The sequence below is a fragment of the Oxyura jamaicensis genome, chromosome 2, assembly GCF_011077185.1.
Source record: "Oxyura jamaicensis isolate SHBP4307 breed ruddy duck chromosome 2, BPBGC_Ojam_1.0, whole genome shotgun sequence".
In the NCBI taxonomy this organism is placed as follows: Eukaryota; Metazoa; Chordata; class Aves; order Anseriformes; family Anatidae; genus Oxyura; species Oxyura jamaicensis.
Genome location: NC_048894.1, coordinates 132,137,480 through 132,152,435, shown reverse-complemented (window position 1 = coordinate 132,152,435; position 14,956 = coordinate 132,137,480). Strand labels below are relative to the sequence as shown.

The window sequence follows — 14,956 nt, the reverse complement described above, 5'->3', positions numbered from 1 at the left end:
TCCAAATAGCGTTGCATCTTCAGATGGGGAGCAAAAATATTTCTGCCTTTCCTTGACTTCTTTTATTTTCATCTTGTTCTGCTGTATTTTATGATAGGGGATAGTCAGCTGTCAACTGCTGCCTGCTTTTGGGCCCATGATTCTAAAGAAAATATTTCAGGCTGAATTAAATAAAAGGAAGATTATCTGTGTGGAACTGGATTTTAAACTGCCAAGCATTCACTAAATGTTTCACAGTGGAAAATCTTTAGTGTAAATTTCCTTGTCCTCATTACACACAAACACACACAAAAGTTAGCACATTCCACTGGTTCATTCATTTCATGGTTTCCAGTAACAAAAGACCAGGTGTGCTAATTTTCATGTGCAGTAAAATTGGGTTAGTTTTGCATGCCCTTTGCAATTCTGGTCATGTAAAGCAGGCAGCATCTGATTTTGCAGAGAGACCAAACACGGCCAAATGCTGTAGAATGGAGAGATTGAAACATTCTTCCAAATAGCTTTATGCTATGACAAATTTTAGAAATGTACAAAGATGCAAAATAGAATGAGTATAATAGAAAATGCAAAATAGAATGAGTATGAAGAAAACTTATTTGAGGTTAAGAGTTGAAGTGTTGGACGCATTCCAGGTAAAATGCAGTAAAGATAATCTTATGATTTTAGAACTAACTTTACCTGAAAAGCAAACAACAACAAAATAACACTAAACAATAACAAAATAACATATCCAACATTTATTTTATCGACATACGTTTCTACTACTTCTCAAAAATGTTTTTTCGTTTTGTTTTGTTTTGGGAGGGAATCCTCTTTAATTTCCCACTTACTAGCCTCAGTCTGATGTGTCATCTTTTGTTATTGTTTTTGGTAAAGTAGCTGACATGAATGATTTTTCAATCATTTATGGTTTAGGGAAGAGACTACCTAAAATGCTGGCAGGATTGGAAAAATCATTTTATTCCACTGGCACATGCATTATTGCATTGAAAAGCAATAAAGCAAAACAGATTTTAGGGCTGCCCTAAGGGGAGGTGAGTTGATCAGACATCCCTCAGTTCTGGAATTTAAAGGACCTTAGAACAGGCATTGCAATAGCAGTAGGCTCAGGAAATGCCATATGAGAGAGCCACACTCAGAGATATGTTTATGATCCAGCCTGGAGGTTGTAAAGACTGGGCTCTTTATTCACATTGTGATTGATCCTTGAAGGGAGAGTGCTACCACACGCACCACTAGTAGCCTTATAAAGACACATTAGTGGCAGCTTTGTAAGAAGTAATATATTCCACTAAAAGGAAAATGATCTGTTCAATTAGCAGTACAGGGAAGCTAGAAAGTGGTAAAAGAAAGGAGGAGGCCATCTCTTGCATTAGAGCATCAGTCAGCAAGTTAAAAACTAAAACTAAAATGAACAAACAAAAATATTTAATTGCAAAAGGAAGTACTTTATGTTTGCTAAATTGGGCGTGTTGGGCAGCATACCAGAAAGATTGTCTTCATTTATTCTGTTAAGTAAGAGACAAACAATACAGCAGTCCAAAACACCCATTTTACAGTTTGGTGGGTCTGAATCTTCCAAACATGAACCTTTTGTTACATGATTTTCTTTTCCACAGAAAGGTAGACTAAAGCATGGTGATTCTTAGGTACATATAATTAATGCTGTATGAATTCCATGTTTACTTGCACATTTGGAGTTGTATTAACTTGAGTCAAGTTGGAAACAGAACTGATTCTTAAAGACTTGTCACATTTACATTGGTCTTGAGAAAAAATAAACTCATTAAACTAAAGTGTGGCCTCAAGTTACTATCAATTAACAGCACTGAATATTCTAGTGAGAAGTGGCGACATAGCAAAGGATAAATATTTTTTTTAATTGCTCATTTATGGCAGTGATTTTTAAACATTTGAAATCATTTTCACTTTTGTGTATATGTAAAGAGAATACATACAATCTTTTGACCAGAAAAGTTTGACAGTTTACCATTTGTTTCTCTGTGATTTTTATGTTATAATCACATGCAATGCTGGGATTACAAAATAAAGACTGTAGCAGGAACCTCATAGAAACGTGTTCTCATCTTGTGCATACCTGCTTCTCTAGCATGTCTGGAGAAGAGATTATAGTCTGCCTCTTAGTCTGCAGAAGGATGAACAATTAAAAGAAATTACTGTAGTTATTTGACAGGAACCAACTATGAGAACATGAGCAGAGGAATAACATCTTGCAGCAGGAAAGTCAATGTCTCCTGGAGGAAATTTGTTGTTCTGAGAAACAGTTAATCCCTTAATGAGTATTTTGGCATGCATAAATATGAACATCTTCTCCCTACTACTCACCATTCACTTGTTTTTGCTGTATTTTTAAATTTGTTACCCAAGTGATTTGAAAAATTGATGCATGCTTATTGCTGGGGATATGGAAATATGAGTGGTAGAAATAGATATCATCATAATGACAAAAAATGAAGGACATTCTGAATAGAATTATTACAATGGAAAATTCATTGAAAATACTCTGACATTTGCATGGGGTGCAACAATATTTTATGCAATTCATTCATATATTACCAAACCCATCAATGACTCATTAAAAAAAGAAAATTATGAAAATGGATCCACAGTTGGCTTCTTGGTCTTTCACATCCCTGAACAAACATACGAAGCAGTGGAAGAGTAGTTGCTGTCTTTTCTTAAAATTGTTATACATGTTTATTTCCAAAATGTGTTTTGCAGTTTAAAGGGGTACATTACAAACCTCTTGGTATACAAATAGAATGGTAGTATATAAGATGCTGAATAAACCTCTGTGATAGTAACAAAGCCTTCATTTTATTTTAATGACAAATGTGGTCACTTTAGTTCTCAGATGAGCTTATAACTAAGTTTATTTTATATATTATAATTAAAATATATTTCAATTAGCAGTGAATGATGAATTCTGAGCTGTTGAAATAGTATCAGCAGTCTTTCTATTGGTAAATGTTTTATGTGAAAAAAAAAAAAAAAGTATACATAAATTCTTGTTACCTTAGCAAACATTCAGTGAGAAGCCTTGCTGAGAAACCATTCTCAGTAAGAGTGTTGAAATACCTTCCATCATTTTTTGACTGTTTTCTGTTACATAGAGGAGTGCCAGTAAAGTCCTGCAATGATAGTGAGAAAACAATAGGGAAGAGTAAAAATGTTTGGAAAACATATCTATCTCTCTTCACAAGAAGTTTCAGGGTGCCATTCAGTAGTTAACTGAAATCATTTTTTCCAGCCACCAAGTCAGATTGGATTTTTGGTGTCCTCCCTTTTTATTTTCCTTTAGTGGTGTTAGAGGTTTTGTTGTTGTTGTTGTTGTTTTGTTGTTGTTGTTTGTTGCTGTTAGTTTATTTTTCATTTTTGTTTTTCCTAGAAGACCACTTCCAACCATTTAGTTTATCTCTGACTCTCTCTCTCTCTATATATAATAACCATTATACAGTTTTGATGAGGAATAAGCAGGGAAAATAAATAATAGGTAGCATTTTTAAAGTTTTGACTGCTTTAAAACAAAGTATGACTTCTCACAATTTTTCCTGAAGGCTTAAGAAGGTGAGGAGGGAAAAGGATTTTCTTCCTCTTATCCCCCAAAGAACAAAATATGATAAGGCAGTTGACTTGAGTTATGAAAAGTTCGTTTTCATTTCTCTCTCCTGGAGAAATGTTTTAATTTTGCTGCATATTTTTATTTTAATCTTTTCAAATTTTCTGTGATTCTAAACTGTTTTACTTCTCTTGACATATATAGCTCTTCAAGCTTTAAACTAATGGACCTAAGAGAAGAATTTGATGTAAGATAGTCTACAGATAGAGTACATTAGTCACAATTAAGCCTCTTTATTGAGTACCAATAAAATATTAATATTGAGGGGCTGGTGCATAAAATATTTCCACAAGCTCAGAAACAACCATATGAAAGAGAGGTAGGCAGTTATTACCAGTGTGCACCTTTTAAAATAATATATATATTAAATAATTAAATTCTAACACACAATCAAGAACATGGAAAACATTGATCATATTACACTATAAGCAGCTATATTCAGAAGAAAATAAAAATTAATATTTTATACATCAGTTATTCCTCAGATGGAAGAGCACATTATACAATAGGTATCCAGAAATTTCATAAGCATTAATGATTACTGACAGAAACCTTCCCCACAGTCAGAGTAAGACCTGTTAATGTTTAAGAAACTATTTTTAGTATTAAAAAAAAAAAAAAAGAGAGAAAGTGAAAATTATGTACCAGAGATTGTTAATATTTTGCCTCATTTCTGTGCTAGAAAGGACTTGACTCCATTACTAACCATTTAATAATTTGTTTAAATCTCTGACTGACAAATTTAGCTCAATTAGTATTTAGGTAATAGAGCAGGTGACAGTCCAACACTTCAGCTGCATTAAACAGAGAAAATGGCATATTTCCTGAAATTTTACATGAGGATAACTTGCTGAAAGCTAGTGAGCCACTTGTGCAAAGGCTTTCATTTACATTTACATTGGGATTTATGCTGTGTATGAACCACAGTCCCAATCGTTGTATAACGAAGAGTAAGAACATCCGCAGGTCACACAGAATGACAGCATGGAACATCCTCTGCCCATTCTAAAAAGGATGCAAGCTTGACAGGCTGCATAACATTTCTGATAGGTACATGTCACTTCAAAGTCCATAGAAAAACAAATTGTGTCTGTTTAAATTTCCTAATTTGTTCCAAATTTGATACTATGTTTTGTTTTGTTTAAAATTGTTTGTTAGTATTTCTAGTAAAATAATATTATGTTGAATTCTGAGTCCATGTTACCTACTGGTATTGTTTTTTTGTTTGTTTGTTTTGTTTTGTTTTGTTTTTTGTTTGTTTGTTTGTATGTTACTTGTTTGTTTTGGTATTAAATATTAAGCATAAAACATTTATGCTAACATTTTCTGGAGGAGTATTGAACTTTGGATGTAATTTGAAAGCTTGTTTCAATAACAGCTTTGTAGATTGCTTTTAAAAATTCAAAGCTTTTAGTATTTATGCTTTTTGCAAAGTGAGCAAACCTTGTTATTAAAATAGGTTTCCATCAGTTATTCTAATTTAAACTTCTTTTTTTTTTTTTTTTTTTTTTGGTGGGGGTGTGGGGGGGAATGACGGGGCATGAGAGGAAGGCCTACTTCAATTTATTTTAATTCATTAATTCAAATGCCTTTAATTCAAATGCCTAATTCATTGCCTTTGAAAATATAAAATTGTAAGTGATATAAATTTATACAAGACCCTGATGTTTCTGTACAATGTTTATAACAAAATAGTTTTTGATTTTGTTTTTATTATTATTATTATTTGTGTGTGTGTGTGTATATGTGTGTGTGTGTGTTTATTGCTTGCTACTTTCTTTTGATGTAGTCCTGATCCTGTGAAAACAGGCTGAAAGAATTGACATTGTTCAGCCTGGAGAAGAGAAGGCTCTGGGGAGGCCTTATAGTGGCCTTCCAGTACATAAGGGGGAGGGGGCTACGGGAAAGCTGGGGAGGGACTCTTTGACAGGGATGTGAAATCCATGGATTTATGAAAACAAGTGTGTCTGATTTCACTGAAATTTAAATTTCATTATCCCATCTCCAAAAAATCATTCCATATGCAATATAGTTTGTCCTGTATTAGTAGTTATCAAACTTACAATGCACATCTCATTCCTTGAGTACAGAACTGAAGAATCAGTGATTTCATTGGATTATTTACTACACTATATATATTGTATATATTTATAAAATATATATATACAGTAGTACTATATATATGTAAAATAGTCCTTTGCACTGCAACCATTCCACATTTTCTTATGGAACACCTACAGGAAAAGATTAAATAAATTGGCTGTTTTTGTTGTTGTTGTTTGGTTGGTTTTGTTTGTTTCTTTCTTTACGTTTTGTAAACTGTACATATTTTAAAAGGAATTTATATTCTAATTAGATGAAATTTCAAGTGACTTATCATCCATTCATAAAGCTGTTGTGTGTATATATTTAAAAAACAATGCTTAAATGCCAGTTTAATGGTCACAAATTCATCCGTGCAAGCCTGAAGAACATTACCATTATTGTGGTATATACCATATACTACAGCTTTATACCATATACTACAGCTTTTAGGAAAACTACAGCTTTCACATCAGTAATTATCTGGCATGATAGTCAATGTATTGGAAAAGTATCAGGGGAGAGTTGTCTTTTACTTATACAATGAATGTCTGTAATCCTACTGTCATCCTGGTTGTGCTGCAGCTATTCAGTTCATATAAAATCATCACTTCTGCTGAGTTTTGTTACTTCTAATCAAACTAAAGTGTTTATACTGCAAGCAACAAACAATCTTTTAGTAACACTTCTGATGAACTTATTCTTTTGAATTTTGATAATTTGGAATGCTAACAAATTTGAGGTGTTTGAAATATTTGAATACTTTTAAACATTGAAGGCCATTGCAAAAACTGAGCATTTCTGTGGCAAGCCTGGTGCTACAGAAGTGGTTGTTTTTGTTGTTTGTGTATTAGACATTTTCAGCTTGATTCTGTGCAGAACTTTAAATATTCTTAGGGAGAATTCTTGTTAGATATCTCCACTAGTTATTTATAGTTGTGAATAGAGCTGGTACTCTTCATTGTGTGGAAAGACAGTGAAATGTAGGAACATTTAATGAAGACCTTAAAATTACCATGATGTTAGAATGTTTCAATATGTTGAATTAAAAATAAAAAATTAAAAAAAAATGGCAGTAGTAACTAGTGATTTGATTAAATTTGTGTGTGTATACTTTAACCTCACCTTCAGTAAGCAAGCCAGTAACACAGATAAGAGTTGCTTTGACTGAATCAGAATAAATTACTAATTCTGAAAACACTTGTGAAGTCTTTGTTCAGAAGTTGTAGCAAAAGAAGGGGAAAAAAAGAGGGAAAAATAAAAACAAATAAACTTGTTTCTGAATGTCATCAGACACAATGAAGCTCCACAAAATATACATCTAGTAGCAAGATAACTGTTCCTCTTGGTAGTCTTTTTTGCATGTAGACACAAAATTAATAATACTATAACTTCAAAAACGTTTGATATCTTTATTAGTTGGGTGCAGTGATTATGATTTTTCTTTCATTATGCTTCAACTGTGGTGCTGTTTCTTGCAGCTGGATGAAGAAGCCTCGATGTGGTGTGCCTGACCAAACAAGAGGTAGCTCTAAATTTAACATTCGTCGGAAACGATATGCGTTAACAGGACAGAAGTGGCAGCACAAACATATCACTTACAGGTACTAAAAATACTAATATAGATTTATAAATCTCACTAGTAGCACTGAATTTTAATTACGAGTAAATAAAAGTTTATGAAATATTTCTCAATGTTTCAATAAGTTTATTAATAATATGTGATGTAAAAATGCTGATTTGAATACCTCTTGAATAAATACATATGTAGTACCTAAGAACCAAGGGATTTTCTTGGATTAAAATTGCATGCATTTAGTAAGCAGTAAATTCTCTGAAGCTTTCAGCATCTAATTCACACCCAATATGTCCTTAACCTTACCTTACAACCCTCTTGGCAGCTTCTCAGAGAACATTTCTCTGAAAGTAGGAGCACTCTAATGAAACTGAGATTTCCAATTTAAGTATGTAAAATAGGTTATTGAAGGAAATCAGTCTCTGTAAACTGTAGGTGCCTACAGGTCTTTTCTGAAGCACCAATGAATTTGATTACATTTTGGTGAGTCACTGACCTAACTGTTTCCTGCTCACCCAGTGAGAGGCATAGGGATACATGGGGGTTGTACATCTTTGTAACTCATGAGTCTGGCACCGTATATTGCCTATTCTGTAAAAGCTGATCTTTCCAGGGAAAGTTAGATCCATACAGTGTGCTTGCCAGAATTCTGTCAACCAAAGTCAATGTCACGTATGCACTGTAGTATCCATAGTTTGTCAACAGACCAATGATTCCCACAGAGCCTGTTTGAAAATTTACACATCCCCTTTGGGATTTCTGTACTATCTAACAAGAGTAAGTTACAAGGGATAAACCTGTTTTTTAAATTCACTCACTGTTGCCTTTATTCATAACCCCATATAAATATTAGATTTTAAGTCCATAAGCTCTATGGTCATATAGACTGATGAACTTATTAATAATTGATAGAACTGTGAAGAGAGTTTTATTAGCAACACTATTTCAATTATATGGCTTATGTTTGAATTGTAGAATTTTATTTTAAGGCATTAAACACTGATGTAACTTCAAGCAACAGAGAACTACCTTGTGATTAGTATGTTGCACTGGCTGATGTTCTTTATTGTTAATGTAGGTGAAGTACATAGCTGACCAGAATAAGAAAGCATTTCTATCTGCATTTTAAAATGTAAACGTAGCATGTATGCATACATATGAAAAGCATTCAGGGTCACCTAATTTTTTATTATTATTTTTTATTATTTTTTTTTTCCATCTCATTGGTACTGAGTCCAATTTTCTATTTCATTACAGGATTTTTTACAACAGTCTAAATCCTACTACTTGTTTATCTTCCATCACCCAAGGCATTCATCATAATCCCAAACAAGGGTGCCCAGTTTTAAACTATGTGGCAACTATATAGCAATCTTTCTCACTTTGAGAAATTTATAGCAGTTCTTTACGTCCTGCCTTCCCTCTTGTAAAATGTTCAGTCTCTCATTTTGACAAGACCTCCAGTCAACCAGAGCTTTAACATGAATAGACCTATAATACTTTTGTAGTGAATTACAGACCAACTGACATTTAAACTAAAAAAGCCAAGTTGCCTTATAATAAAATATATATATTATTTTTTTCTGAATATAGAAAATTCAAAGCAACTAACAACAGGAAAAAAGAGAGAGGGAGAGAAATAAAATAGAGAAATAAAATTCATCCCTTCTCTCCACTTACTTTGTCCTTCCTAATGGTTCCCTGCTGATAAGATTAATTCCAGTTAACTGAATGACCCTTTACATTGCTTTGTTCCCTAAAATTTTGAACATATGTCTAGCATCACGTCTGCTCCATTTGTCTCGGTGCTAGCTCTCAGTCTCTTTGTAACCTGCAGGTTCTGTGTCTTTCTGGCTAATCAAACCTTGTAGTCTTAACTGTCTTGGCTAAGCAGGCTTAGGAACACCTCCAAAGGAAGGACAATTTCTCTTTCATATCAGTGTCTGCTACCTCTTTCACTTTTCTGGAAACAATAGAACAGAAACATAGAATAAACAATTAAATGCCATCAATCGAGGTAGAGTAGTGAGGCACTGGAACAGGTTGTCCAGAGAAGTTGTGGATGCCCCATCCCTGGAGGTGTTCAAGGCCAGGCCGGATGGGGCCTTGGCCAACCTGATCTAGCGGGTGGCATTGCTGCCTATGGCAGGGGGTTTGGAGTTAGATGGTCCCTTCCAACCTAAGCCTATGCTTCTATGATTCTGTAAAGTTATCTTATCATAGAACTGCACTCACCCGCTTTTCTGAACAGGAAGGTTAACTGCGAAAAAAAATATATATATTTCAAGCATTACTTGAAAAAGAGCCCAATAAAGATGAGCAGAACATGAACCTTAACAGCAGCTCATAGCAGGTTTTCTTAGAAGAGTTTTTTTTTTTTTTTTTTAATTGTTTTATTTTATTTTGTTTTTCTGGGGAGCTTTGACTGGGATAGAGTAAGGCAAACTTTTCAAATACTAGATGCTTATTTCTAGAAAGTATTTAATATAAAACTGTAAATAGTTTTGTAAAAAGTTTTGTTGGGCTCTGTTAAATTCACAGATGGAGAGTTTTTTCTATGTATCATTGTCAAATAGGTGCAACTCCGAGGTTGAGGGGAGCACTCTGAAGGAGTTCAAAAGCTACATTTACCACGTAATATCTCTCTGGCTAGAGGATTTCCTGAGATGCTGGATTTAAATGAAATAATTATCATTTTTGGCAAAACATCAAATCATTGTTAATGGTAAAACAGAAGTGAGTTCACATATAAATGGATTTTAATCTGTGTCTACTTGTATTTTCAGTCTAGCTTTTTTCTTTCTTTCTTTTTTCCCCCAAGAATTGCTCCTGCCACCTGTTAAACTTAAATGATTAAATGTTGTTAAGAATATTTTCCCCCTTAGATTGTCTCTGTAATCACAGATAAGAGGATCAAAATGGATACACGTGCAACTTTTATCACATTTTTCCTGCATTTCTATGTTTTCAATTTGTAATTTTTAAGGCTAGGAAGTTCAGCTCAAATTTCAGGATGGAGCTTCAAATAAATCATTTACCATGATCATTTGTGTTAATTGCATCCTTTCTGGCCACATATTACAGTTTTAGCTTACATGATCGTTTGTCTTAGACAGCCATATGTCTACAGTCAGTGTCAATATGCAGAATTCCAATATTTGTAATGATAGCATGGAATAGATATTTTGCTGCATTAGTTATACTTTCTCTCTTTTAGGGAATACAGCTTTCAAATTATTTGAACTGGCAAATAGTTTGTTTGTTTGTTTGTTTGTTTGTTTTTTAGAATTCCTGTTTCTAATGAATTTACACAGCAATAGTAGTTCTTGTATCTTTTCTGTGTGGTATGGCTCATGCTTGCATACCTTGTAAACATTATTTATACTTATGTATTATTTATACTTATCCTACATTCTAATATAACTTTTACCAAAGGAGAAACAGAAGTGATTAACCTTTTTTAACAGCCATAAGCATATAGGACTGGTGAGGACTAGCTCCATTACAGAACAAGAAAGATCTTAATGGCTAAGTCTTGTCTCTTAGTGTTTTAGACTGTATCAAGTTACAAAACAATTTCTGACTGAACATAATATAGATTGAGAGAAGAAATCTATGAAACCTATTAAGGGATTTTTTTAATTTTTTTTTTTAAGGTGATGTTTACAAAGACACTTATAAGTCTCTCTGAAAAAGCAATCACCTTCTCTGTTGCTAGGGAGGTAAATCACCCACTATTTAAAAGAAGGAGTAAGAATGTGAATCAATAAAGCATTCGTCTTTGTAAAATAGAACATGAATGTTTATATGCCTTTTTTAGGCATATAATTAGATAGAGAATTATTGAATATAAAGTCCTCTTCATCAGAAGTCTGGGCATGCTATTCATAATTTTAACTCTAGCACTATGAGAGTCAGTCATTAGTCAGTTGTTCAGATCATTCAGCTTGCAGAACACTTATACAAATAAAATTAGAGAATGCTCTCTGAAAAGCCAAACTTTGTCTTGAATTAAGACCATCATTTAGAACTTTTAACATTTTAAAATAAAATAAAATATCAATTTAAAAGCTATTCTGCAGATTTATTCTGCTTTCTTGAGGAAGATAAAAAATAGTAATTGATTGTTCAGCAACATATAACATTAATTTAATTGGTAGAGAAAGCTTAACTGCAGATAGTCAGTGGCCTTGGGTCAAACACTAGATTAATATCTTCTTCCTTTCCCAACAAGCTGGATTCATCCTTGACTTCAGCTCCCCGAAAAGCAACAAAAGATGAAAGATTTGGACATGTCTACCTTTGTGCTGTCCAGTTAAATGAATTAATGCTCATTGGAAGCTTCAGTATGTAATGAAAGGTCCTATCTGTCTTGTTAAAAATATGCTATATTATTACTACATTCTGAATGACCCACATTGTGTGGAACATGGAAAGAAAATTTTCTTTGAGGTTTGAAAGTAACACTGGAAAATAAGACAAAATTGAGTTAAGAACGACTTTAGAAAGTATTGTTGATTTAAAGTAGCAACAAGTTGTATTATAACATAATATTAATGCCACAGAGGAATATTAAGAACATATTTCCTAAATCAAGGAATTGCACTCCTTATTGATTCTACTTGTCACTTTGTCGGTATGCTGAATTGCCTTGATTATATTTTGCTCATGAATGAAAAAGGGCAGATCCATCAATACTGAAATAAGAGCATAAGTTTTGTGATGGGATGTTTTGCATACTGTATTATTTTCTAAATATATGGCTATTTCAGCATCTAGACATGAGCATATTCTCTTTCCTTTCAAAGTAAATAAATAAGTAATAGTAATAATAAAAAAACAACAGAAATAAGGGGAATAAACATTCTCTGTGTTTTTGTTGTTATTTTCAGAGATGATGAGAAACTTCTAAATTTAATTAATTTTTGAGTAACTGAAACATCTGAAAACCAGTCTTCAATATGAAAGCAATATTCTGTGCTTTAATTCAGTTGTATTAACTTATGCCTACTTAACATATTTTGAAACATGCTGGAAGCATTTACAGGACTGGCCTGTATCATTTTTCCCAACATACACATGAGGCTGACAAGGCCTTAAGTCAGTGGAAATACCTCACCATGTGCTCTAGAACTTTAACTTTAAATTTCAAGTCAGTAGCCAAAATCTTTCATTTCTCTCTATCAAAGAACACACACTAGCACAGAAAATGCATGCAGATTTGTATTGGGAAGTGATACTTGCAGATGAGGAAAGCATGCTGAGTGGCATGGGGGAGAAGTTCTTAGGGTTTTCTGAAAACATGTTTTCAAAATGACCCACATGTGAGTTCATATCATTCCCACTTACATGTTTTACTGGAGGTCTGGTGACTTGTAGTTGCATACTCTAGAAAAATAGGGATTTATACTAGGGAGACTAGTTGTTTTCAACAATGAAATTCTCATAAACTATTAGACTACCAAAGGGCTTTATCTCCTGAGGACTAATGGGCCTGGTATCCTATGATTCCTGAAACTAAGCATTAATTTTCTGTAATAATCATGGGTGCAAAATTATAGCCTAAATTTTAATAGATCCTTGTCTATTAAACATTCTTATGCAATTATATATATGTATTTCCCACAAGCTTTCAAACAGGAAAAAAAAAAAATAATAATAAAATGCACTTATAATCAACCTTATGCTGCATTGGAAAGTTTCTGGTATTTACCTTAGTTCTGCTATTACCATTAGAGGCAGTGTTTATGAATCTGAATAAAATGAAATATTTCTGTTCCTACCCGCTGATTTAAGCATATATACCCCCTGTTAAAGCTTGGTGCTATCTCAAAATCTAATTTCATAGCAGTGATTCTTGCCATTTTCTTAAAGAACAGTTAGCTGTGTTATGTACCTCAGCATTTCTAACCATTGAATGGAAAGGTAAAGGCATGTAAAATATACCTAATAAAAGGTATATAAGGTAATAAAAAGTCCCAATAACTGTACTTGTGAGAGAGAATTCCTACTTAACCGTCAATTAAGCCAATTAGCTGTGCTTTTGCACAGTGTAATTTAAATTAAAATGCTTTTCACTATATGTACTTTTAGTGTCAGCCCTTTTCAAATAAAATTTATCTCCATTGTATGAGTTCTCATTTCTTTAATAATTGACTACTTCAATAATTCTGAAATAATAAAATCCTGAAACATTAATGTGCTATAATTGTAATTTTTTTGGTCTTGCATTTTATTCAAATTAATTAGTAGTAAAATATGACATAGGGTCACATTCCTGTAAAAACAAAGTATTTTAATAATCTTAGTTTTGTATCTTGGAAACCTCATTTTTGTCACTTTTCAGCTCCTTTTAACAAATTAAAGGGAGACTATTGTCCATGAAACAGAAGAACCAAAAGAATTATAGATGTGGCAACAGTAGGTTGACTTTTAATGTGGTCACATAACAAGGAGATCAAAAGCAATATATCTGACTTGGGCTTAATCAGCTGGAGCAGGAGCTATATGAATCAAGATCACATTTTACATGGAAAAGGTTTCTAGGTTATAGCTACAAAGAGTTAGCAAAGTGAGACTGCAAAGATGTTGAAGTTAAGAAAACCCACATCAGTGAGGAACTAATGAAGTTACTTGATGGAAAGTGCCTGTAGATAAATGATGGCACAAAATGCAGTATACCTTTAACTAGAGGTGATCTATTTGTTTCAAATAGGAGTAAGACTGGGATGGGATAAAAGGAAAAAAAAAAAAAAAAAAAAAAAAGGAGAAAAATTTCAGTTCATTTTAAGTTTGATTGACAACAATGGCAATGAGAAGCTAACATTTCAACAAGTTATTTAAATTTAAGCTATATTTCAATTTATTTTGTCTTATCTGTTTAATATCAAGTATAGATCTAAAAATTGCTGATTGCTTCATATGGATTGCAAACTGCATGTGTTTACCCATTCAGTTAAATTTCCTGGTCTTTTTACTTCTGTACCCTTTCTTTCTTTAGAAAACGGTTTCCCATTTGTGGGAAAATAGGATTTTTTTCCCAAATTTTGGGAAAATCTTAGAATGTTTGAAAGAAATGGCATTGTAGAAATGTTCTCTAAATTTACACTTAATTCACTTTATAGAAAAATTAAAAAGTTGTCTTGCATCATTATAGTTACCTAATAATTCTAAAAGCACCCATTACTATCCAGTGTAATCATAACAACATTGTAGTAAGATATGGTTAATCCTGTACTCTGGATTTAATGCACAAATGAGCACAGAACCAATTTAAGGACAGTATTTATTACATGCAGGGAAGAATAAAAGTATCAAAGTCCATGAACAAGTCTGTCACTGAGTTATTATAACTCTTGTGAAGACTGTTACTGCTAAGGTAAGCAATAATGCCAAGCTTTATGCAAAAGTATTTTGAGCTTTATCTAGCGTTTGCTGAACTGTCTCTTGGGTTTTGGTTTTGTCAGAAGTGTTGATTTTATATACAGTATTGTAGCAATTTATTTAAAAAATATAATGAGCTGCTCTGAGGACAATAAGAAAAAGAAGGAAACAGTGAAATTTAATGGCAAATATGTGATTCTTAATATACTTTATTTAAATTTCAGATGAGTGATTCTACACAGTCATGTGAGGTATATCCTGACAGCCTTACAAGG

General features: G+C 32.9%; 1 protein-coding gene across 2 annotated transcripts in view; it reads left to right on the top strand.

Moving 5' to 3' along the window:
* The window catches only part of MMP16 (matrix metallopeptidase 16), a 201,544-nt gene that overhangs the window by 95,369 nt on the left and 91,219 nt on the right, over positions 1 to 14,956 (top strand). For both annotated transcript variants that reach the window (XM_035316408.1, XM_035316409.1), the window contains one exon: positions 7,204 to 7,326. In XM_035316408.1, the coding sequence (XP_035172299.1) occupies positions 7,204 to 7,326 (123 nt within the window). The remainder of the gene's footprint in view (positions 1 to 7,203; positions 7,327 to 14,956) is intronic.